At 42.1% G+C, this 25,080-nt stretch overlaps 11 protein-coding genes across 11 annotated transcripts; 6 read left to right on the forward strand and 5 right to left on the reverse strand.

The window, feature by feature from the left end:
• Positions 1 to 79: 79 nt before the first annotated feature.
• Positions 80 to 2,653, reverse strand: FOA43_001384 (uncharacterized protein; the record flags this gene model as incomplete). The annotated part of the gene is made up of 1 exon (XM_038921700.1): positions 80 to 2,653. The coding sequence occupies one exon, from the start codon at positions 2,651 to 2,653 to the stop codon at positions 80 to 82; it is 2,574 nt and encodes an 857-aa protein (XP_038777628.1).
• Positions 2,654 to 2,840: 187 nt separating this feature from the next.
• FOA43_001385 (uncharacterized protein) lies at positions 2,841 to 6,149 on the reverse strand (the record flags this gene model as incomplete). Its single annotated transcript, XM_038921701.1, has 1 exon — positions 2,841 to 6,149. One exon carries the CDS (start codon positions 6,147 to 6,149, stop codon positions 2,841 to 2,843), a length of 3,309 nt encoding a protein of 1,102 aa, XP_038777629.1.
• Positions 6,150 to 6,440: 291 nt separating this feature from the next.
• FEN1 (Elongation of fatty acids protein 2) lies at positions 6,441 to 7,577 on the forward strand (the record flags this gene model as incomplete). Its single annotated transcript, XM_038921702.1, has 1 exon — positions 6,441 to 7,577. The coding sequence occupies one exon, from the start codon at positions 6,441 to 6,443 to the stop codon at positions 7,575 to 7,577; it is 1,137 nt and encodes a 378-aa protein (XP_038777630.1).
• Positions 7,578 to 7,655: 78 nt separating this feature from the next.
• Positions 7,656 to 8,681, reverse strand: FOA43_001387 (uncharacterized protein; the record flags this gene model as incomplete). The annotated part of the gene is made up of 1 exon (XM_038921703.1): positions 7,656 to 8,681. The coding sequence occupies one exon, from the start codon at positions 8,679 to 8,681 to the stop codon at positions 7,656 to 7,658; it is 1,026 nt and encodes a 341-aa protein (XP_038777631.1).
• Positions 8,682 to 9,006: 325 nt separating this feature from the next.
• Positions 9,007 to 9,960, forward strand: FOA43_001388 (uncharacterized protein; the record flags this gene model as incomplete). The annotated part of the gene is made up of 1 exon (XM_038921704.1): positions 9,007 to 9,960. One exon carries the CDS (start codon positions 9,007 to 9,009, stop codon positions 9,958 to 9,960), a length of 954 nt encoding a protein of 317 aa, XP_038777632.1.
• Positions 9,961 to 10,128: 168 nt separating this feature from the next.
• FOA43_001389 (uncharacterized protein) lies at positions 10,129 to 11,784 on the forward strand (the record flags this gene model as incomplete). Its single annotated transcript, XM_038921705.1, has 1 exon — positions 10,129 to 11,784. The coding sequence occupies one exon, from the start codon at positions 10,129 to 10,131 to the stop codon at positions 11,782 to 11,784; it is 1,656 nt and encodes a 551-aa protein (XP_038777633.1).
• Positions 11,785 to 11,858: 74 nt separating this feature from the next.
• FOA43_001390 (uncharacterized protein) lies at positions 11,859 to 15,068 on the reverse strand (the record flags this gene model as incomplete). Its single annotated transcript, XM_038921706.1, has 1 exon — positions 11,859 to 15,068. One exon carries the CDS (start codon positions 15,066 to 15,068, stop codon positions 11,859 to 11,861), a length of 3,210 nt encoding a protein of 1,069 aa, XP_038777634.1.
• A 637-nt stretch (positions 15,069 to 15,705) lies between these two features.
• On the forward strand, positions 15,706 to 17,004 carry FOA43_001391 (uncharacterized protein; the record flags this gene model as incomplete). The annotated part of the gene is made up of 1 exon (XM_038921707.1): positions 15,706 to 17,004. The coding sequence occupies one exon, from the start codon at positions 15,706 to 15,708 to the stop codon at positions 17,002 to 17,004; it is 1,299 nt and encodes a 432-aa protein (XP_038777635.1).
• A 728-nt stretch (positions 17,005 to 17,732) lies between these two features.
• On the forward strand, positions 17,733 to 19,433 carry FOA43_001392 (uncharacterized protein; the record flags this gene model as incomplete). The annotated part of the gene is made up of 1 exon (XM_038921708.1): positions 17,733 to 19,433. One exon carries the CDS (start codon positions 17,733 to 17,735, stop codon positions 19,431 to 19,433), a length of 1,701 nt encoding a protein of 566 aa, XP_038777636.1.
• Positions 19,434 to 19,507: 74 nt separating this feature from the next.
• FOA43_001393 (uncharacterized protein) lies at positions 19,508 to 20,950 on the reverse strand (the record flags this gene model as incomplete). Its single annotated transcript, XM_038921709.1, has 1 exon — positions 19,508 to 20,950. The coding sequence occupies one exon, from the start codon at positions 20,948 to 20,950 to the stop codon at positions 19,508 to 19,510; it is 1,443 nt and encodes a 480-aa protein (XP_038777637.1).
• A 416-nt stretch (positions 20,951 to 21,366) lies between these two features.
• FOA43_001394 (uncharacterized protein) lies at positions 21,367 to 24,927 on the forward strand (the record flags this gene model as incomplete). Its single annotated transcript, XM_038921710.1, has 1 exon — positions 21,367 to 24,927. One exon carries the CDS (start codon positions 21,367 to 21,369, stop codon positions 24,925 to 24,927), a length of 3,561 nt encoding a protein of 1,186 aa, XP_038777638.1.
• Between the last annotated feature and the right edge of the window lie 153 nt (positions 24,928 to 25,080).

Genomic DNA, 25,080 nt, shown 5'->3' on the forward strand with positions numbered 1-25,080 from the left:
TTATAAGATAAGAGTGATATAAATACAAGGGCTATAATTTAATGAATGAAGCGACCTCTACACATGCAACTTTTCTCACTCATTTCACGATGAATCTTTTCATCGTGGCCAAGTTGAGTTTCGATCTGGCCATTTCAATGGCCAAAACTGTAGATGCATCCATATTTCGAGCATCATCTAATAGAAGTAGGTTGACATCAACTTTGACGGGCTCATGGAACCGCAAAAGATCCTCCGGCTTGTAGCTAAGCTCCATCTTGTATTGCCCAGGCCGATATATTATGATTCCATCTTTGAGATAATTACCAGTCTCTATCGATTGGTACCTCATCTTCATCAGAGTTACGTCTCTAACCAACATTTTGAACTTAGTCCACACCTGCTTTAGTTTTGTAATATATTCTTTCAATGAGCGATAGGAAATCTGTTCCATACACACCTGCTGATTGTGCAAGAGATGTGCAAGCTTTTCATTTTTGTAAAGGATAGCCAACCGCTTCTTATTATTCTCAAGATCTATGGTAATCTCCACCTCATTCATGATCACAATACGACATAATTTCTCATCTAGAGACGCAAACCTTATCTGCGATTTTGTTTCAAGCATCTCTAGTTCTTTCTGTTTTTCCTCAATTTCGGCCTCTGTAGGAACCTTCATATGCTGGACATTCAGTTGTAGGTCTTCCACTTCATCTTTGAGATGGTTAATGGAACGTTGTTGAGCGTTCACTGCCGCCACTTTGATCTCTTGAACCTTACCCAATTCCTCAATCTTGGACTCTAATCTTCTCTTTTCTGCAATGTAAGCATTGATATGAACCATAAAATCTTTGCTTCTAACCCTGTCGTTATCACTAAGATTAGCAGCTTCGCTTTTGATCTTCGCAATGCTTATGGAGAGTTCTGACTTTTGTTCAATCAATTCCTGCTGCCTTAGAAGAATTCTCTTACGAATCTCAATCACCTTCTCCAGTTGAACATCCAATAAACTGCTTGAATCTTCATACGACTTCTTCAACTGGTCCAATAAGTTAATGAGATAAGATAGATTCTCTTGCTTTGCCTGCTGCCTGGTATAACTAGCCAATGCCTGGTAGTTGATTTTCAAGTCTCTTCGAAGAACATCTGTTTGTTCATAGTACTCTCTTATAGAAGTAGGATTGTTTTCCTTAACGTTTTGCTCGAAGTCTTCGACGATAGCATGGATACTTTTGATGCTGTTCCTATATTGCTTAATAAGGTGCTCGAAATAACGAAATTCAGGAATATTGTTGGCAGCCTTAACATACTCGATCAATGTTGCCTTATGATTTTCATCAACATCAGCAGTGAGTTCTCTGTCCGAGGGTCCAATACCGTCAAAAAATTGAACATGAACCTCATCCAAGAATGTCGGTAATGTCACATTCTCATAATCGTCATCCTCATCGTACTCTTCATCATCTTCTACCATCCCCTCCTCAGATTCCACAGTAATTTGAGACTTTTCATGGGGCTCTTCTATACTTTCGCTGGAGATCTCAGCTAATGGAATCATCTCAGTACTTAGCTGCTCACTATAACTAATATCTCCAAGAGAAACATTTGCACTATTAAAGCCAGCCTGTAGCATTGCCGGAGGTATCTTCTCCTCATCCGTTATCGGCTTGGGTTCCGCAGAAGATATAGCATCGCAACTAGGCATTCCAAGTCTCATTGTCTTGGAAACATGCCCCTGATCATATTCGACCCCTTTCATAACCAATGATCGCTTACTAGGTCCTACTGGTGAACGCTCACTACCAATAGTTTTCCCTGAGGACGGCAACTTGGGAATGGGTCCAGTCAATTCCATAGTCTTCGTCTCATCAACCTCGTCAATGCCACCAGAAAGAATAGAATTCAGAGTACCCCTTCGGCTTTCCATCTCCATTGTCTTGGTTTCATTATCAAAAACAATGCTCAGCCGGTCATCACCGAAGGCGCTTGTAAAGTCCATCGTCTGCTCGCTGTCGGACACACCAAAACTCTTGCGTCCTAAATCACTTTTCTGGAGATCTCTGACGGCCTCTTGAAACACATCTTTAGCATTAAGTTCCTTCGCACTTCCATTGCTAGCGCAAATTTTGGGATCGACACACTCCATATTTTGATGAGGAGAGGGAAGGGATTGAAGTTGATTTGTCAAATCAGTAGAAAGTTCCATCGTTTGCGTGGAGGTATCCTCGTCAATAGCCACGGGCCTGACTTTAGACACTTTCTGAGAATAATCCTCATCATTGGATTCAACTTCATCACTCACATTGCCTTCAAATAAAGACGAATTTTCCCCATCAGCAACAATCACGTTCTTCAAACTTGACTTTCCCACACGTCGTTCTTGACTATATGAATGTAAAGGAGGCAACGAATTCCTCCTATCAGATGCATGAGCCTTCAACAGATAACGAGAGTAATGCGTGATCTTATGCAGCGTTACTTCCGGCGCAAACGAAACTCTGCGCTTTTCAATCTTGTTACTGGGAATGATGACGATCGTGTTGTTGCTATCAATCGAAGGCTTTAGTATACTATGTGTTGGAACAAGAGTATGCCGTCTATTCGGCTTTTGAATCTCAAACTTAAAACCCCTATGCTCATTACTGGCCGGTGATATATTTTCCTTCATATCCATGATGAAATAGCCCAAGTTCAACTGCAGAATAGGAAGAACAAGGTTGTTCGCATTGATGATCCTATTTACTTTATCTTTCTATGTAAACAAAGCGCTACTCTTCGCGAAGAAAGCCGCGTTTATCTAAATTTAATGAGACCCGAATTTCCATCACACCGATTATGTATATAAATACGAATATATAGCATTACACATGCTGCAATTTGAACACCCAAGTACCAGTAACAGCATCATAACTTTGAAATTCTGTATTTGGAATGGCGCGTAATCTTCTTATATGCCTTGCCACGACAGGATGATGTGGATCAGTAATCACCGTTTTACGGTCCTTTGAAGGTGGATAACATCCCTCAATAGAGAAAATTGCCGGCTTATTCAAACCCTCGCCCACCTTTGGCCTGGAATCTACCGTAGGATATAACACAGCAGCCCCCTTCTCAAAGACAGCTATGTCAGATAAGCTGGACAATGAAATAGATGTAAGATCCACAGGTTCTAGGAATTCAATTTGTCCACATCCTCTTCTGCCAACACTAAAGTTCTTCACAGAGCTCAATTGATCCGGATCCATCTTCTTAATCTCTTCTATAGAGGGCGAAGTCCAGTAATCATCCGGAAGGGTAATGGAGTCTTCAGAACCAGATGAAATCTCATCTGCATCCGGCACTTCAAAGTCCAACTTAATTGGCGTAGACGCTGCGACAGTGAATGTTGAACCAGCTACGGTCGTACTGTTCTCATTATCAACTGTCTTCTGAGACATGGCCTCATCATCCTTTTGCTCAATCTTAAATGAAACCTGCTTTTCAGGCACCAATATGCTATTTTCTTTCAAGCCAGCAAAATGACCTTCCTGCCTACTCTTATCGATGACAAGCTTGGCAGTATTTCTAGATGGCACAAATATATAACTCGATAAAATGGCCTTATCCGTTTCATCAGAGATTACTGAATTTTGCAACCTCTTCGAATCCTCTTTTGCATCTTCAATAAGGGTCATCCTGGCTGAAGTCGACGACGATCTCGATGAAGAAACAGGCAATGAGGGAACAACGTCTGAAACAATGCTACCACTTCTCAGTACAAGAACATCTTTAGAAGCAAACAATGGCTTAGGAGAGAGCCTGTACGCAGAAGTGAGCGAGACATTCTTCTTCAAATTAATAGCCTTGGCCATAGGCTTAACAGGAGGCGGGACTACCGAATTTTCCACATTCTGAGTAGCTGAAAACAGTGGTCCCACTCCGTACGGATTTTGATTAGACATCGCCACCAACTGCTGCTGTTGCTGCTGTTGTTGCTGCTTTTGCTGGTTGTTTCCAAAACCGAAACCGGTACCAAGACCATTACTATTACCATTTTGCAATAGGTTCTGCTGATTACCAAACAAAGATGCTCCCGTGTTTAATTTGTTGCCAAACAAACCCCCACTAGACGAATTTGGTTTGTTACCGAACAGACCTCCGGTATTGCCCATATTGTTGTTGTTGCTGTTATTGTTGATACCGCTGTTGTTGGAACCAAACAGTCCTCCAGAAGAGGGCTTATTGCCAAATAAACCTCCAGCAGAGCTCGTCTTGTTGCCGAAGAGGCCTCCAGAGTTATTGGTATTATTGCCGTTGTTTCCAAACAAACCGCCCGCAGCATTGTTGTTATTGGTGCTGTTACCAAACAGTCCTCCAGCAGAGTTATTGTTAGGGTTGTTATTACTTCCAAAAAGCCCTGCCCCACCGACGTTGGTACCATTGTTATTACTACCAAACATACCTCCTGAAGTGGGTTTACTACCAAATAGGCCACCTGAGGCATTATTATTGTTGCCAAAGGTATTATTATTGCCGCTATTGTTGACAAACTGACCACCCGAAGTGTTTGGTTTGTTACCAAAGATACCGCCTCCAGCAGTATTGTTATTATTACCGCTTCCAAACAACCCTCCCGCACTGTTGTTACTATTGTTATTGCCAAACATCCCACCAGCAGACGCATTGTTATTATTACCGAACATACCTCCAGAAGGTTTGGATCCAAACAGTCCTCCTCCAGATGTATTGCTGGCATTACCAAACATACTGTTCGTAGTGTTATTGTTATTGGTGTTCGTGTTGGTGTTGTTGGCACCAAAACCGAAGCCAGGCTTACTTGCAGTATTACCGGAGCCAAATCCAAAGGCAGGCTTGCTGATAGTGCTATTATTGGTTCCAAACAGACCCCCAGTGTTATTATTATTACTGTTGAGGTTGCTGTTATTACCAAACATACCACCAGAAGTGTTGTTGTTATTACCAAACATACCACCAGAGTTGTTGTTGCCATTGTTAGCACCATAACCATTATTTCCAAACGGAGATCTGTTGGTGTTACCGCTGTTGGTGTTATTGGCACCAAACAGCCCACCAGTGATAGAATTGTTGTTGTTGTTGTTGTTGGCACCAAAGGGTGAGGTTGTAGTAGTGGCGTTATTACCAAAGCCTCCAAAAGGGGATCTGGTAGTGCTGCCATTGTTATTGTTATTCTGTCCAAAAGCATTGTTCGTATTACCGGACCCAAAAGCCGAGGAACCAAAGCCGGTACCTGCAACATTGGTATTATTTCCACCAAACATACCCACTGGTTTGGCACCAAACGGACTACTGGAGTTGCTAGAGCCAAAGAGGTTACCAGTATTAGTGTTATTGGAACTGTTGTTATTACCAGCACCAAAGACATTGTTTGTAGTGGCGGTATTATTGTTTGCAAAGCCACCAAAATTATTGCTATTTGCACCAAAGGCCCCGGCAGAGGCGCTAGTAGTACCGGCACCGCCATTACCAAATCGTCTCTGTTGAAGGTAATCTTGAACCCTCAATTCCTCAAAAGAAAAGTTCTGATATTCGCGCATGGCAGAAATGCTCTCGTAGATTAGAGTGCCCATGATGGAGTCCTTCTCAATCTGCTCCTTGAAAGGCGTGACACCGGTACCTTGGTTCTGCTGTACAGCTCCCATACTATTTCTGAATCCACCGGCTGATTGTCCAAATGGAGAACTTGTATTTGACCCTCCAAAGCCACTAGATGCTCCTGTATTGGAGGCTCCAAAAAGTCCTCCGCCATTGGTATTGGTATTGGTATTGGTATTGCGACTGTTAGCACCAAATGCAGAGCCAGTAGTGCTGGCACCGCCAAAGGGAGAACCACTCGCATTCCGATTACCAAATAGACCACTAGCATTGGAACTGGCGGCATTATTGTTATTGTTATTATTGGATCCAAAGCCAAAGCCTCCAGGACTGGTAGTCGTATTGGCATGGCCACCAAAGAGGTTACCAGCACCATTATTGCTAGCGTTATTGTTGTTATTGGCGCCAAACAAGCCTCCAGCGTTATTCGCATTGTTATTAGACCCAAAAGGCGTGTTAGAGGCTGCAGCAAAAGGAGACGACGCACTATTGGCATTCGAGTTATTCGACCCAAAGCCACCAAAGCCACTAGTTGTGTTGGAAGAACGACCAAACATCATGCAAAGTTTACTAGTGGGTGATCTTCCAGTATTACCTTGAGAAATCAATCAATTGAGCCTGGAAATAACAGGACTACCGGTGAGAGAACGGGCTTAAAATATCAGAACACCGATTACGAGGGCAGTGTCTTCCGAGGAGAAGGGGGAGGGGAAGGAAAAACATTAAAAAAATTTTCAGAGATCTGGATCCAGTCGATCGACGCAACGAGTAAAGAAGCTGAATTAGGAATAAAGGGTAGAACGCGTTCGTTCCTTATGATGGATCATTTCCCTTTTGTCAAACTCATCATGGGAATTAGAGGTCTAAATGCATTGGTATCGGAAAATGCTCCGAAAGCAATTCGATCTAGTGAACTGAAGTCACTTTTCGGTCGTAAAGTCGCTATTGATGCATCGATGTGTCTTTACCAGTTTCTTATAGCTGTGAGACAACAGGACGGAAGTGTCCTTACCAACGAATCGGGTCGTACCACGTCACATTTGATGGGATTTTTTTATAGAACCATTCGAATGGCTGGCCACGGAATAAAGCCATGCTATGTGTTTGATGGTAAACCTCCAGTTATGAAGGGAGGTGAATTGGAGAAGCGATTGAAGAGAAGAGAAGATGCTGAGAAGAAAGCCACCGAGGCTAAAGAGGCTGGTCAGGCTGCAGAGTTGATGAAGTACCAAAGAAGAACCGTTCGGGTAACCAGAGAGCAAAACGAGGACGCGAAAAAGTTACTTAAACTAATGGGAATTCCATTTGTGGAGGCTCCTTGTGAGGCCGAGTCTCAGTGTGCCGAATTGGCCAAAGCTGGTAAAGTTTATGGAGCAGCTTCCGAAGATATGGATACATTGTGCTATCAACCTCCCTTTTTGTTGAGAAATTTGACTGCTGCAGAAGCTAGGAAGCTCAAGATAGACGAATATAATATAAAAGAGGTTCTCAAGGGATTCGATATGCCTATTGAACAGTTCATTGACATGTGCATTCTACTTGGATGCGATTACTGCGAGACTATTCGGGGCGTGGGACCGGTGACAGCGATGAAAATGATTCGAAAATACGGATCTTTAGAGAAAATTGTTGAAACCATCGAAAACGATCCGAAGTCCAAGTATAAGGTTCCCGAAAATTGGCCTTATAAGGAAGCTCGTCAGTTATTCTTACATCCAGAGGTGACGCCAGGGTCGGAGGTCGATCTTAAGTGGACAGAACCAGATATTGATGCATTGATTAATTTCATGGTAAAGGAAAATGGATTTAATGAACAGAGAATTAGAGATGGTGCTGCAAAGTTGAGCAAGGCACTGAAATCTGGTACTCAAGAAAGATTGGATTCCTTCTTCAGAGTTTCGGGTACTAAAAGTTCTAATAAGAAAAGAACGACGAAGGAGGAAGCCAAAAATGGTAATAAGAAGAAAACCAGGAGACGACGTTAATTAAAACGACATATAAATTTATCATAGGTTTACAAGCAATCAGTTAAATATAATATAATATGCTATATAATCATCTTCTCAGGTATTATCTGGATTAGGCAATTCGCGATTTTCGGTGAGTTCCACTTGGGCAGCTTCACTACTCCCTAACTTGGGTGTCATGTTACTGATGATAGAGGCTGCTTCATTGAAAATAGTTGCAGATTTTTCGCCTAGAGAGGCAGCATTACCAACAAATTTCTTCATGCTTTCGTCCATCCCTGAAAAATACCTTACCAACTCTGCTAAGGGCCAAGGAACAAGCCGCACCAGAGGAATGAGTCTCCCGTACAGAGGCAACTTGATTTCTCCTCTTTTACCTAATTTGACAGCTCGGTAAATAGTATATGCCACTTCCTTTGGATCTAATTCAGGAGCAAGTAAGGTAGATGGAGTACGAACTCCATTGAACATACCTGTCCTCAACTGACCTGGACAGACAAGTAAGGTCTTAACACCTGTGGTATTAAAAGCCGGAGGGCCAAGCTCATAAGTTAGGGATTCATGTAATGCAATCAATCCAGATTTAGAGGCACCATAGGCACTCAATCTGGCCGGTGAAAGATAACCTAGAGTAGAGGCGACAGTGACGATATATCCGCGCTTATTTTTCATCATGCCTGGCATGAAGGCTTTAATTGTGTAGAAACTGGAAAGTAAATTGACCTGTAGAGTCTTTTCAATTTCATCAAATGAGAGGTCCAGTACAGTTTTTCCCATGGTGATACCTGCATTATTGATTAGTAATGACACAACACCAATATTTTCTGTGACATATTGAGCTTTCTGTAAGACAACCTCTCTGTCACTAACATCACAAGCAATATAGATGACACCTTCTACATAATTTTTCGAGTCCGTTGTCGGAATATCAAGATCAAAAACAACCACCCTGGCACCTTGTGATCGGAATTTGGAGGTTAATTCTTTACCTAATCCTGAACCTCCTCCTGTAATGAGAACTAGGTCCCTTGTGGGATCAAAAAGGGTTCCAAAAACCAAACCAGAAGTGTCAATGTACAATCTATTGAAGTGATAGAGAAAATTGGTGAAAGGACCCGTCATAATTTATATTGGTGGATAGAAAAGAAGTTGGCGCTAATAAGGAAGAAGTTGAAGCTGAAATCCCTTTCCTTCGCGACTAATTAGGAATAATAAATTAAGAGAAGCCATATAAGAGAGATTATGGATAAGGAAACGAAGATGAGTAGGCATATTTAAAAAGATGTATTAACATTAGGGCGATCCTACCATTACTTTGCTGGTAGTATTTCAAACTCCAAGGCTTGCCACCTCATAAACCTCGATACGACCATGTTAATATTAGAGACCCGCGCTTTTGGTTGTTTACCCCACATTTCACCACAATCTTCTTCTTCTTCTAACGACGATGTCTACACCACCAGAAATTCTAAGAATCAAAAGAAAACGTAACGAGGAACCACTCCAGGCGTTACTTTTTGAGAATCCTCCAAGCAGGAAGAAGACACGTACGGATGTTGGCCAAGACTATGTTTTCAAGCTTGCTCGTACTGAGAAGTCGTTACGTGGCAAAACACCATATGTTTTAAATCAAGAGGCGGAATTGACCAAAGGGCGTCAGATATTCAGTCTTCCGAAACGGCCAGCTTCCAGGCAGTCACCGAAGAAGGCTCAGAGCAAGGAGGAGCAAGTTAATCCCGAGTTACTTGAGATGGTGAATGACTATTTAAAGAGTGATGACGGAGAGAGTGCAACACATAGTGTACAGAAGCGACGCAAGTCGAGCAGTATTTCGCAGGAGGTGCGACCATCTTTACGCAAGGAAAAGGCGGTACGGTTGAAAATTGATGAGGAGTATGTTTACGATGTGTACTACAGAAACAAGGCCATTAGTGAGGAGGTTGAAAAGGTGGGTAGAATCGGATACGTGCGGTTTTCAGAGGACGATATGGATTTGATCGAAGACGACGACGATGACGATTCGGGGGCTGTCACTGATGACGAAGACTCGAACTCGGAAAATTACTACCAGAATGATTACCCAGAGGACGAAGATGCCGAACTCAACCAGAGCGAGGCAGAGTCTTACGGATTAGGTGAGCCCAGTGACGATCAAACCGATCAGTTCGAGAATAATAAGGAGAAAAAGTTTACCAAACTCGATTTGAACGAATCCAGCTACATGGATACGGACGGAGACGAATCCAGAAGCGAAATTAGGGACGAAAGCTTTGAGAGACAGGAGTTTTTCCCTTCCGATAGAGGAGACCCACTGGCCATTCACCGAGACAGGATATTTGGCCAACTTGCAGGTATCATTAATGAGAAGAGAGAGGAAAACGAGGCAGTTCCACGGGACTGACGGATGAGAAGAACTATCTAACTATGGATATAGGATACGGACATTCTAATGAATAAGTTTTGCACAATTTACTGAGCCACCCACCGCGCACGCATATAATAATTTTAGAGCAGCGTAGTTTATTTCTTAGGTTTGCCTCCTGTTGGTTACTCTTTCTATACATAAACCATGTCTTTACGGGGTGTAAAGAAAGCCCTATACAGAACTCCGCACCAAATTTTTGGAAGCGGCAACAAAACTGTCGACGACCGTCAACTGAAGGCCTGGGAACATGACATTAACAACGCCATTGCAGGTTTGGAGTTTCTTCAATTGGAAGCCAAGAAATGGCAGAGATGTTGGATTGATATTGCCACCACTTTGCTTCATGTCATTGGTGTATTTAGTGATATTCATAAGCCTTTGGACAGCTCTCGCAAGAGCAAGTCCGGAACTGGAACAGCTGGATTTGAGGAAGAAAAGGCACCGGGTTCTTCGGATGTCGAAAAAGGCGAACAGTTCACATACATTACTCATCATGAGTTGGCAGAGGCTTATAAACTGGTGGAAATGCTTTTCCAGGATGTGTCGGCGACAGCGGAGTATGAATATGATAGTGTGGCAGACAGATGCAAGGCGATGAAAGATAACTTGAAGGCTATTTCGAAGCTTATTACGAAGAGAAATCATAAGAAGATTGATTACGATATGTCCTTCGGTTCTTTAGAGAAGGCAATGAGTTCGAGGACAACAGAGGCGTTGAAAGTGGTTCATTCACAGTCCAAGATGGAGCAGTCTAAGGAAATTTATCTGGATTTGGACTCTAAAGTGAGAATAGTACTCCCTCCAGTCTTGGAGACATTGTCTGAGTTTCTCAATAAGATGGCCATGAAAATATACTATGGTAATGTAGAGACTTTGAGACTTTTCAGGACCAACCTTAGAGACTTTGCTCAATCGCAGGGTCTTTTAGGCGCGAAAGATATCACTTTGGACTATGCAACTATTGTGACAGAATTTGGTGATGCATACTCAATAGTGCAGAATAGATTGGAATCATTGGAAATGCTTCAGGAATATAAGCGATTGAAAGAAACAACTTTGAAGGACAAGGCTGTTGATGGCGTCGGCAATGTTACAGGAACCATTGTTGGTACCACCGTTGGAGTTACCAGCTCCTTATATACCCGAGCTTCTAAGAGTGGACAGAAATTGAGCTTGAAGAGTATGAGAATTGAAAACCCTGTCAAACCGTTCGATAAAGGAGGAATGTTTGCCACGGCGACGGATCCAGTTAAGTACGAATTACAAAGCCAGCAGAACGACGAGAAGAGGAATTATGAGGATGAAAGTTCTTTGCAGCGGCAAGGTCCTCCTCCTGTTCCACTAAAGGACTTCTCTACCCAGAGTGAGAGTATTAGATCTTTTTCATCGCATGGTGACGCGGATTGGTTGAGACCTCTTTCACTCAAAAGCAACGATTCACCTATGCCACCAATTCCAAACAGTATTGACTCTGCAGTTGATCCAGTGCAACATGACGGTTTCAATGGGGAAAATAGCGACACCACTACTCTTACTTCTTCGCCCCTTTCTGGAAGTAGAAGGTTCTCTTTCAATTTGGTTGAGAACTCAGAGACAGCCAAATACATATCGGTGGGTCTTGACCAAATTAGAAGAAGGATCAGACAAACCTTAACTACACCAAACATATCAACTGCACCTCTCACTTTTGATCCTAACGTCTATGCTATAGAGGTTAAACGCTATGGAGATATGGTTTTAGCCAATTCCTCGATTTCGGCGCAGCTTTTCAAATCTAGTTTAACTGCCAACAACGCCTAAAAGGGCCTGTAGCACAGATTTTTGATCTCTTTATACTTGGTATTATAGTTTATAGCAAAGAATGTAAATGGAACTCAAAATGTTTCGTAGCTTGGGGACTCCACTTCTACCACCAATTCTTCTAGGACCTTTCGCTTCTTGGACCTGCCCCGGTGACCACGCTCGTTACTACTGCCACGACCACGACCACGACCACGACCGCGACCGCGACCACGACCATGGCCACTGCTCGCTCCTCCTTTTTTATTGGAGAAGGAACCTAGGACACCAAATTGTCCTTTAGGCGAAGCAGAAGCAGTTCCAAGCTGCTGTGCCTCATCAGCTTTTGAGCCAGTCTGCAACCATTCAAATGGCTGCTTATTCGAGACATACACTGGTTTTGCAGTAAAATCTTGTCCCTTTCCTCTTTTTGAAGGAGACTCCGGAAATTCCTTAGACTTCGGTGTGTCAGAGGTGAGTTTAACAGGAGTAACTGCAGTGCAAGTATAGTAATCTGATACTTCTTCACTACCCTTTCCTTTTCTTATACTTTTGCTTCCCCCTCTGCCCATAGACTTTTTGATATATTCAGTTTTGGTTCCTTTCTCCTTCTTATCGTGATCTAGAGTAGGGGACAAACTCCGAGAAACACTCCCTTTATTTTCATTCATTCTTTCTTCTGATCGTTTTATCTTTGCTTTTATCCTGTGTTTAATCGTATATGAAGCATTTTTGCCTTCTTTCTCCAATTCCGCTTCATAATAATTAACCCTTCCTTGATTACGAAGTGCTCTTCCCTTGAACGTTGGTGCGAATCCTTTGGATTCTGGCTGGGACTCAGTATGATTCGCTTCACTTTTCTCTTTGCCGTCATCATCGGGAATGATACTGATTTCTTTCCAAACTTTTACGTCATCTGCCTGAGAAGAAGTTGAAGAAAACCTCAAAATGGAGGCACCCTCTTTAAATTTATCTTCAAAGACTAAAGATCTCTCGACATTGCTTGGGTGTGGAACCGGCGATTCTTTCTCTTTGGCAAGCTTCACAGGCTTCACTAATTTGAAAGAAGAGGGATTATTAGAATTGTCGCTGACCTTTTCTGACTTTGGTTCCGGAGTCATTTCCTTTATCTTATTTGTCGCATTTCCATTCCTCTTTTCCTCAAATAAGGTCTTATATGACGGGACTTCTCCTGAAGCCTTCAAAAGCTGTACCTCTTTAATTTCATCTTGCTTCTTCTCAGGAACTACCGGAGATTTGTAACGCTTGGGTGATAAGGGAACCAGAGTGTTAGTGTATTTCAGCTTCACAGGAAAACTTAGTGACGCCGGAACCAAAGGTGATGATTGCTTTGAACTTGTTTCAACCTTTTCTTTTGGTGGCGGTGTAACCTCTATGATCATTAGATCATCATCAGTTTCATTATTATTCTTATTAACATTTTCCTTTTCAGCTTGTTTGATTTCAATTTTCTCCTCTTCAATCATTCTGTTGGTCTCTTTACCAATCATACTGATATCTCTACCCTCCGATTTTACCTGCTTCTTTAATAGCTCGAGAAGTTCATTTCTCAACGCCATTCTCATATTCTTCCTTTCTTGTGGATCAAACATTTCCAAGTTTGGCCGAAAAGTCTTCCATAACACTTTGATCCTGAACTTTTCAGGGTCTTTAAAAAAAATGTTCAAGTTGTAAATGACATGCAGCCCGCAATCATTGAAATTCTTCTGTTGTGGTATAGCACTTCTTCTCTTCTTGATTTCACTGGCCTCCAATTCAAACCCATATTTGTCCTTAGCATACCCAACGAGAAAATTCTTTAGGTAAAGCCCAATGTTGGGATGTGCTTTCCGAAGCGAATCCAACACAAAGATATACCCACATTTTGGGGAATCTTCACTGTCAGGAAGTAACCCATTTTCTTTGGGTATGCTGGACTTGGACTTGGACTTGGACTTGGACTTGGATTTGAATGTGAATTGATGATCTCGGTCATGTTCTGAATCATGTTCATGATCGTACTTGGTGACCCCAGATCTCTGCATAAGATGCATCCTTTTGATCTTGGGAAGATTTACGATGATCACCGAAAACCAATGAAGATCAGCCATGATTGGAATAATTATGTAATCGTCGTCGAATAGAGTATCATTATTTTTGAACCAGCTCCTGACGTTCTTGTAGCAGTCTTCAGGAGGTGTTGAATCTCTAGTCAGCTGAGAAAAAAAAAACGAGTTGAAGATTTCAATCTTGAACCTGTCTAAAGAGCCAGCCCTTTTAGCCTGATTAAAGTTGTAGTTGAGAAAGAAATCCACGATAGAGTCGTTGACCCAATTTCCGTTGTATAGACACTTGAAATCATTGTTTGTAATCACCATTGTCTTTTTGGAGTCAATTGTGTACTTCAAGTTGGGCCTGAAAACTATCTGCTCACTCAGAGGAACATCCTCCATGGTAATATCACTGTGTAATGAAATTATGCTGTCGAAAAAGCTGTCATCATCGCCGTCTTCACCATTCACGTGAGAATCCACATCCTTAAACGTATGATAATTAATGTTTCTGTGAGAGCGTTCCTTTACTGGCATGTCAACCTTAACGGGAATGCAGAAATTCTTATCACTAACACTCTGGTCTTTAGAATGAGTTGCTGGCTTAAGACTAGCGACCTCCTTAGACTGACCATAGAAGTTCAGGGGAGACGTCGGTCCTGGTATGACTTTTATCCTCGGTGGTGTATGTATTTTCAGTGAAGGGACAGCCTTCTTTAACATTAAAACAAAGGCGTCGTACTTCTCCCTTCTACAGGGCCGTATATGTATACCAAGCTTAGTGAGGTTATAAGAATGACCCTGCAACCTGCACTGAACAGGATTTCTGACCTTTAAGAATAGAGCAATAGGATACGAGGCTCGAAAGCTGCTTATAGTGATCCTCTCAACTTTCTCAAAAAGAATGCTGACAAGTGTAGACTCCTGCGTATTACTTAGGACAATATCAGTATCGGTACACTCCAGTTCAGATGTTGTTGAAGATGGAATCTTGGCTTCGCCATGAGATAAGGAAATCTGAGATACCAGAAAACTAAGGGTACTGACAACTTCTTTAGGCAACGAAGGTACATGAATAGTCTGAGGCCCTGACAGAGTGGAATCGGTGATATTAGAGATTGATGGGGTAAGTGTATCAGATGGTTTCAAAGCGCGTTGCCGTGAGACTTTCAAAGACCTGAAAGCCTTTCTGTTATTGATTCGGTGGGATGACCTAAGAATTCTTGAAGGCTCGGCCTTGTAGGGCCTCTTCATTCCAAATTGCGAGTTCAATTGATGGGATTGAAGAGGCTGCTGGTAAGTGGGGACAGCTTTATGTGTTGAAAAGAGTCGCTCTTTTTCTTTTCCATAAGCTGGATAGAGAGAAAACTGGAGCAATGCTGGTTTAAGCAATGAACGGGCGCAAACAATGGAGAGTCTATCCAATATTATCTTGATTGGTTATGGGTAAGGTGGATGAGATAATTGTTAGATCAAGGAGGGGCGTGTACGGTGCTAATAACTGAAGAAGCGGCGCGAAGGTTTGGAAACTGGCGATTCCAAATTTCAAATTTCAAATTTCGCTTACATGATTCGACTGGAGAGAACGGCGAATTCGGCGAAATCGGTGTAATTTGCCAAGGAAAAAAGAGGGGTGTGAACAACAGAATGCTTGAGCAACGGAATGCTTGAGCAGCTGAATGCTCCAGTTCTTATTGACCCTATCCATGCGGTCTGCCCCAATCCCTTTCACAATCTGGTGTACAGGTGTGGGATATTGATTGGAAAATTTTTTTTATTTTGGTGGAGACGAGAGAGATTCTTCATTATGCGGTAGATCTGACTGATCGTTAATTCATTTTGTCACATCATAGTTGCAATTTGCTTGCCTGTATATACATAAATCAACTGGATGTTGAGAGCAAATACCGTCCTAAAACTTCGGGCACAAACGAGGACGCTTTCGAGGGCGGCTTTTGTCAATGTCAGAACATCCCAGCATCTACGGCTTAGGACTGCCATGATTCAGACTCGATCATTTCAAACGACGTCAAATCCAAGGGACAATCAGCAGTCTCCTATGAAGGTTTTTGTGGATACTTTCAAAAAGGAATGGAAGAAGAGTAATGAACTCAATGATCAGATTAAACAATTGAAGAGCGCCACAGACGAAATGGAGGATAGTGAAGCATTCAAGCGTGCCAAAGAGGCCTATAACAAGGCGCAACAGCAGTCTGGTAGTATTGTGAAGACAGCAGCTAAGGCTGCAGAGGCTGTTGGAGATGCTGCCACGAAGGCATGGGATTCGCCGGTTGGTAAAGGGGTGAGAAAGACAGTGGAAGCAACAGCGGAGGCTGCAGACAAAGTGATGGAACCCGTGAGAAATACCAAAGCTTACAAAGATGTCAAGGAGGTCTTTGATGAAGGTGCAACTTCTTATGGATTATACGAGACTAAGGAGGAAAGATTGCAAAGAAGAGAGAGAGAAAAGATGAAACAGCCCAAGGCAGTGAAACCGGACGAGGAAGCAGGTACTGCTGTAGTGGCTACCGATATAAAGCCTACATCTAGTCTCAAAGATAGACTGAAGGTTACTCCGGATTCTGTCCTGGGAAAACTGCTGACCACTTTGAAAGGAAGGTGGGAAGAAGCAGACAATCCATTGCTTGTTATGATTAGAAGTGTCAGTCATAAAATTGGAAAGCTGTTTGCCGAAACCGAGAACGCTAAAGTAGTGAAGGCCTTCCAACAGATGGATCCTAACTTTACGATTTCTAAGTTCAACAAGCAGCTTCGTGAGTATATCGTTCCAGAAGTGTTGGATGCCTATGAAACCGGTGACGAAAAGACATTAAAGCTGTGGATGTCTGAGGCCCCTTTCAATATCATTACTGCTCAAAGAAAGCAGTTAACTCAGCAGGGGATCTTTAGTGACGGAAGGATCCTTGATATTCGTGGTGTTGATGTCGTTGCCTATAAGATGCTCGAACCTAACCAGATTCCCGTTCTTGTGACAGGTTCTAGAGTGCAAGAGATCGTTCTTTTCCGCAACGCCAAAACGGGAGAAGTTGTCGCAGGCTCTGAAGAAGATATCGTGATGTCTTCGTTTGCTATGGTGGTCACACGAGTCCCTGAAGAGATGGATAACCCAGAAACCGATGGTTGGAAGGTATTGGAGTTTGTCAAGGGTGGTTCTAGAAGTTTCACGTGACCGCAGTGCACAATCCATAATGATGTCTAAGTGTTTATGTTATCAATATAACTGTAAATAGTGATTTGGTAGATGTATATCTCAGTTCTTACGTAGTCTTCTCCGGATTTTGAGCTCACATTTGGGCCTAGTTGTATCGTCGTCGCTGTCCGTGTCCAATACTTCGGCCTGTGTCTTCTTACTGAAATCCCATTCTTTCAGTCTCCTTTCATATGCTGTGCTTTTCTTGTTGCTAACCCCTATTGGCTTCTGATCTATAACCTTATTGTCATCATGCTCGACGGGTGTCCAGATGTTTAATTTGCTACTAACAGAGGAATTATCATCTTCCTTCTTGACTTCCCTTCGTATCTTAGGCTTGACCACTTTGCTCTTTACACCAAGTTCTCTCTCCACCGTTCTGATAAGATTTCTATTTTCTTTTTCAACTTTGTTCATCTGTTGGATCTTCTTGAGTGTATTGTTCTTATGCTTGGTACTCGCCAGATGCTGTCTTCTCAAGTTATCATCCACAAACTAGCGACGTTAGTATTACTCAGTAAATGAATATCCTCTTTTCTACTTACACTATTACATATCTTGCACCAAAATCGCCCCATGATGAAATTGCATACTCTATGCAAGAAGAAGTAAACTCTTTTCAGATTTGATCAGTAAGCTTTAACTTCTCAAATCTATCTTCTTTTCGTTCATTTTTGCGTTCTTTCCAACACTTGTTTTTTGCAAATATGGTGCAAACTAGAGGTTCTAGTCATCGTCGCCACGAGCATCATCACCATCATCATCACCATTATCTTCTTCACAAAGAAAGAAAAGATTCTGCCTCTGTCATCGATTCTGTTCCGTCCATATCCGTTCTTGACGAATACGCAGACTTCAATATCATCGAGGCTCCTGATTTTGAACCATCTGATGATGAGTCAGTTCAGTCTCATGAGAAAGTGTTGGATAGGATACGAGATGAAAAAGGCCATATTGATTTAGGCATGTTCCGGAAGAGGAAATGCAATGATCAGGGATTTGAATTGGACATCCAACTGGGTAGTGAAATGCCCGAGCAAAAGTCGAATGCTTTACAAGTGAACACGAACAACTCCAAAAACATTGTCGAGTACGAGTTTGGTGATAAAGGAAGTGTTTGGAGGATGATGAAGCTAGAAAAGACTCTCGAGGTTGGCAGAAGCAGTAATATAGAAGAGGTGGCTCTTGAACGTTATGGTGATCTCCAGCTCTTTCATGATGCTCTAGACGAGAAAAAAGAGTTAGAAAGGAGACTTTCAGTGAAGGATGAGAGTAAGTGGGTGTATGGCCCTGAAGTCAAGCGTGATGAAATTTCCGATTCTGCTACTAATAAGGTTTTCGTCCCTACTCCTGAAATCACCTCCGCTGATATATCTACAGCCAGACTTGACATGCTGAAGTCACGGATTAGAAAGCTACCAGATTATAAGATTAAAGAAGATCGATATCATCAGCTGAAAGAGCAGTATGATGAAGGCCTCCATCATGCTCCGCTTTCCAGTTTTCATAAGGTGAAGCTGCCCACTGAAGTTGCTGTTGATGAGAATGATATGACTATCGACCAATTACTAAGACAAGAAAGGCTGACCAGCGTCAGATCTGAATTAGAAGCCAGTGCTAAACAGCTTGCTTCGGTTCATTCGTTTGATGACCGAGATTTGGATTATCAAGATGAAATAGCGTCACAATTTGCCCACCTAGATGGAGGTAAGAACAGGACCAAGAGTCTAAAACTGATAGATAATCCAAAATTGGCTCGGTCTATTCGAACTTGTTTTTACTGCTGTGATAATAGAACGTCCAATCCCCTAATGGTCAAATCATCCGATTCATTTTATATCACACTAATGCCACAGCCGGAAATAACTCATCATGGTTGTATGATTGTTCCTCACGAACATCTTCGAAACTCGTTACAACTTGATACAGAGCAATTCCAGGAGCTTCGAGATATTATGCAGGAGCTTTCATTATTCTACTACAACGAATACCACGAGAGTGTGATATTCTATGAGAATTCGGTTCTGGAAACTTCACACTTTACAATCGGAGTGATGCCTTTACCTCTCACTTACACTCCTAGCGTGCTAAAAACTTACTTTGTGGACGGAATCATGCAGCAGTATGATGAAAATACTAGCAGTCATCAACCCCTTATTATGACAAGTAGAGAAAGACCATACGATTCCCTCATCGCTAAGGAAGCTCCTTACTACCATGTTTGGTTCACATTGGACGGTGGTCTAGGCCATATAGTGGAAAATAAAGGTTGGCCAAAAGGAGACCTGTTCACACGGCAGGTGGTTGGTGGACTACTCGATGTAGACCAGTTCAAGATCAGAGCTAAAACGAGGATTGTCGACGACCCTGGCTTGATCAAAACATTCAAGGAAAAGTTAGGGGATTGAGTAAAATCTAATAGTCGGAATAAATATAAACGGGTAGAACTGAAAGTATATATAAACTGATAAAGCTCTGTAATCTAACTGTCTTTCTGCTTCTCCTCAGCTTTCATCTTTTCGACCTTCTTCTGCTCCTTCTGCTTCCACTCTTCTTCAGCTTCTTTCTCAACTTGTTTTCCAACACGTTTCTGGACCTCGCTATCATCAGCCAAGTTCAACTTATCCTTGACGTGAACAACATTGTCTTTTTCCTGAGCGCTCTCAGCACGAATCAAATTTTCCTGCTCCTTTAACACATTAATGCGCTGCTTGAAAGTGGCATTTTCCTCGTCGACACGCAACTCCTGGGCATGATAAAACTCCACAGGCAAAGCACTCAAGATGGTCTTCAAAGCTTCAAATTGATCGGTTACGCCGGTATCTTCATAGGTGTAGGCATTAACCAGAATAGCCAAAGTAGAGGGAAGCTTTTCATGCAATCTAAGCACAAGCCAGTTATTCAACCACTTTCTCATCTGTTCGGGTGTTGCACTGTAACTCTTGATACCTCTAGAAGCACAGGCAACTTGAAGTTCCTGGGTAGTTAAGCTATCGACACCCTCATAGTCAATTAATCTATCGTCAGCCTTAATCTTGAGCATTTTATGTCTAATTCTATATCTGAGTATCTGGTCGCTTCCATACGGTCTCAAGTTGATGAATTTCGACATGGCAGTAAGAATACTTCTGGAACTGTTATCCAAAATCAAATCATCATTGAATAGTCTAGCAACACGCATGAGATGGTCCTTAGAGATCTCTTCAGCCTTTCCAGAGTTGAACTTCTCCATAAAGTCTTTGAAATCTGCCTTCTGCTGATCGGTAGCAGTACTAGGAAGGTGAACTTTCTGAGTAGATGTTCTCAAAACGTGACTAACTTTAGTTCTGGTGTTTCTCAACATAGCTAACTTCTTTTCACGGTCCAGCTTGGACTCATAAGTGGAAGGAAGTAAGTTTGGAAACAACTTCAAGGCAACTGGTAGTAACAATTCGGCAAATGGAACAATGAGAAAGAAGGCAAATGGGAATAATCTAAGAACATCACCAGTGGTTCTCTGCAACAAACGGTACTCACGACGGGTCAACTCATAACCAGTACCCATTTTTATCAATAAACGACACGAAACCTTGATTCCCATTCCAAGTAACTTGGTACCATCCCAATAATGGTGAATTCCCTCTTTTATTCTTTGCGTTAGAGGGGCTTTCACAGCTTTGGTTACTGATTTCTCTGCAGCCTTAACAGACTCTAGAGCCTTCTCTGGAGTTTTTTCAACTGTAGCAGACTTTTCCGTCTCTTTTAAGAAATTTGGAGTAGTTGAGAAAGATCTAAGAGAAGAGAAAGGCTGAACTCCAGGGACAAAGCAGTGATGTTGCTGTATATGAAACACCCTAGGTGTCATCAAACGGCAAGTCACCGAGGAAATAAGGAGAGCCTCAGGACGGGCTGAAGCAAGACTATGAAGCCTTGTAGATTTGAACATGATGTGGGACCTAAAGTATCTAGGATTTTCCCTACACACTCAGGAAAGGATTAAATAGGATGAAGTGGAGGAACAATGCGAAAAAAAAGATGCCAACGAATCAAAATCTTTTATCTCGAGGACTATAAATTTCAAAATTTTTTGAAGAGCTCCCGCCAAAGACGGGGTTAACGAGACACGCGTAATTTGAATGCGAGACAAGAATCTGAGATTCAAAAAGGTAGTGGAAGGTTAAAAAGATTTTATAGCTATATGCAATCCTCATCTGGACATTCAAAAAATTTTCCGTACTGAAAAATTCGGACAAAGAAAATCAACTAAAGAACTCACTCATTCAAAAAGTTTTGACTATTCTGAATCGATCTGCTTTGGCAAAAAGAAGCTTATTCTTGCTTCATTCACTTAATATCCCAAAGATGACTCATGGATCCAGGCCGTCCAATAACGTGGAGACCGATGCTGATGTTAATGAAGGTCGGACTGAAAAATCACAAGAACTTGAGAAAACCAAGGTTTCAGAACTTGAAGCACCTCAGTCTGTTTCTACAAAGCGCCCCAATGCGAAGTCTGATGGCGATTCTCACCGTAGTAAGCAGCCTAAATTGACGGCACAAGATGTTCAAGTGGCTCGGGAAACGGCCGAGTTATTCAAGTCCAATATCTTCAAACTGGAAATAGACGAGCTTGTCCACGTTTTGAAGCTAAAGGACTCTCATTGTAAACTCATGGAAAAAGTGCTACATAGATTATACGACATGATTCAAGAAATTCCTGCCTCAGATGAATTATCTCTTGAAGATGCAAACGTTTACTTCAAGCAAAGTGCTACCAAAGTATCCATACCGTTTCCGGACCCCAAGCCTACCTCCTTAAACTACAAGTTCAAATACGAAACTCCAGAGGACATCTCATTGGTTGGCTCCTTTGGTCTTAAGACAGGTATCCAGCAACCTAGTGGAATGTCTATTGATGTTGCTCTTACTATGCCGCATGAGCTTTTGCAGCCCAAGGATTATATGAATTATAGAGCTTTATACAAACGTGCTTTCTATCTAGCATATGTGGCTGAACATTTGGCCGCACTATCAGAAGAGAAGCATCTTCCAATTAAGCTATCATATGAGTATGCCGATGGTGATGTTCTATGTCCTGTCATCAAAGTTCAGAGCAGTCCTTCGGACTCTCCTACCGATAAGGATGTAGTTTTTGATCATACTGGATTTTCTATTAAGCTATATGTGGGCTTCCCCCTGGGTATCTTTGAGGCCAAAAAGCTTCTTCCTGATCGTAACTGTATCAGAGTTAAAGCTGAGGAAGTTGACGTTAAGGATCTACCTCCTACCCCTCTCTACAATTCGTCAATCCTTTCGTCTGGAAGTTATACATGCTTTTTGAAGTACCTTTATACGGCTAAGAAGACTGCCGAATCCTTCAGAGATGCCTGTGTGTTGGGAAAACTTTGGCTTAAACAGAGAGGGTTCAGTTCGGATATTAACGAGGGTGGTTTTGGACATTTCGAGTTTGTCACACTCATGGCAGCGCTTCTCGAGGGTGGTGGAGAAAGCGGTAATCGTATTCTCTTACATGGCTTTTCCAGCTATCAAATGTTCAAGGCTACCATTCGATATTTGTCTATTCAAGATCTCTGCTCCCACGGTCACCTTTCGTTTTCTTCTCTCCTTAGCGAGCATCGTTCCGTATACAAGGCTAATGGTTTCGATGTTCCCACGATCTTTGATAAAAATACCAAACTGAACATTCTTTGGAAAATGACTCCTTCTTCGTATAATATGCTAAGACTTTATGCAAATTCTACCCTGGAATTACTCAATGATGTGGTTCGAGATCGTTTCCCACAGACATTTATTACAAAGGCTAATAATAAGGTGTTAAAGTATGACATTTTCATTCAGATCCCCCTATCTGAAATCAATCAAGAGGATAGTTTCGGCCCCTTAGAGAAGATTTCGTTTATTACTTTTGAGACGTTTGTCTGTTCTAAAATTTTCAAGATACTTTCTGGGGCTTTGCGGAATAGAGTCACTCAGATTAGTGTAAGTGTGTCTTCAACGTCAAGCCTATGGCCTATTGCTCATCGGAAGCCTCTACTTGTTAGAAATCAAAAAGAAAAATATATAGATATAGGTTTATCTCTCGATCCTGCCGAGTCGGAGAAGAAAGTCACTAAGGGTCCACTGCATTCCCAAAAAGCAGAAGGAGAGAAATTCTCATCATTTTGGGGGAGCAGAGCTCAGGTTAGAAGATACAAGGATGGCAGTATTCAATACAGTTGTCTTTGGACCGCTTCTTCAGAATCTCCAACTGTCACTATAGTCAAGTATATTTTGGATTTGCACCTTACTGAGGGTATATCCTCAAATATGATTGTTAATTCATCCAACTTCAATCTTCTTCTACCTAGATCGCTTACTCTCTCGACAGCGAACTCGCATCCACTTGTTATGCCATCTCATTTCCAACAGCTTCGCTCTTCTTACGATGATCTATGCAAGATAGTCTACCACATGACCAACCTTCCTTTGACAGTGAAGTCAATCTTGCCGGCCTCGTCCGCTCTACGTGGAATGTCTTTATTATTGCCAGTTCCCTTTGCAATTGCCAACCCTGACTTTTTCAATGAATCCATTGTTCAGTTTGAGACTTCTACCCGTTGGCCAGATGAGATTATGGCATTGGAAAGAACCAAGACGGCGTTTTTGCTAAAGATCAATGAATCAATTAATAAGCACAAAGGATACTCCTCATTTTTGTCCACGGATAATGAAATTCCTTACTTAAAAGATGTGGTCACTTCTCTTGAGGTTCTTACTCCTGAAGGCTATGGATTCAAGTTCCGTATTCTCACGGAAAGAGACGAGACGTTGTATTTGAGATCGATTGAAAATGCGGATACCAGGCAGAAGCAGGCAGTGACAGACTGCTACTTTTACTTTATGAGGAAGTACATTGGATGTGTTAAGCACCACAGGGCATTTAGCAGCTTGGTAACGAGATATCCATTTTTTGGTCCAACGGTGCGATTGTTCAAGCAGTGGCTTGAATCACAGCTTCTATATCCTCATTTTTCTGAGGAGTTGATCGAATTGATAGCTGTTAAATGCTTTATAGACCCTGCACCTTATTCCATCCCAGGAAGTGTTGGTACAGGATTTTTACGAATCTTGGACTTTGTTTCTCGTTGGAATTGGCGAGAAGATGCCCTAATTTTGGACCTTAGTGGCGATTCGGAGGATCCGGATGCGACAACAGGTTCTTATATTGACAAGTTGTCAGGCAAGCTTACGGTTCAAGAGTATCAAGGCATTCTTGAGAACTTCAAAAAGTTGAGGAAGGAGGATCCTAGTGGAACCAATATCCAATTCTTTGTGGCCAGTAAGCAGGATCCATCTGGTAAACTTTGGTCCTGCAACAATTTAGGTTTACCTATTGCGTCCAGGTTAACAGCCTTATCAAAGGCTGCAATTGGTCTTTTCACGAAGAGTGTGCAATTCGACAGCAGTTTAATTATGTTGGTATTTACATCTGCCCTCAAGGACTATGACTTTGTCATCAAGGTGAAGGCTCCAATGAATCTAAGGGCAAAGTCAGGTGTTCTACCAATACAGAAATTCAAGAACTTGATCCGGCCGTTAACGCAATTTCCTGGTGATCCATCGCAGTATGGAGATCCATTACAATCCTATTTTGCTGAACTGAAGGCTAGATACAGTAATGTGGCTATACTTTCATGTCACAGGTATACAGGTTTGTACGATACAAAGGAAGGATGCAGCAATGTGATTACGGGAATATTCAACCCTGCTGTGGCTCGTGGAGAAAAGAAGTTTAGAGCCAATATTGGATTCAACATTAAACCTACAGAAGATGAGCATGTCGAATGCAACCGAGAGTCCATATTGAATCAGATGGTTTGCCTTGGAGGAGATTTGGTCGTTTCATTTGAGAAGTATCACTGAGAAGAGATGTATATACAATACGAGGGTAATACTAATAGAGGTAATAATAAAAAACCATGTATCAAGGGTCGCGCGCCAAATAGTATTTTCGCAGTCATCGGGAAGATTCACTCTCTTTAGTCGTTTGAAGCTAATGGGTTCATATGATGTTCC

This window comes from Brettanomyces nanus, chromosome 1 (genome assembly GCF_011074865.1).
Source record: "Brettanomyces nanus chromosome 1, complete sequence".
NCBI lineage: Eukaryota > Fungi > Ascomycota > Pichiomycetes > Pichiales > Pichiaceae > Brettanomyces > Brettanomyces nanus.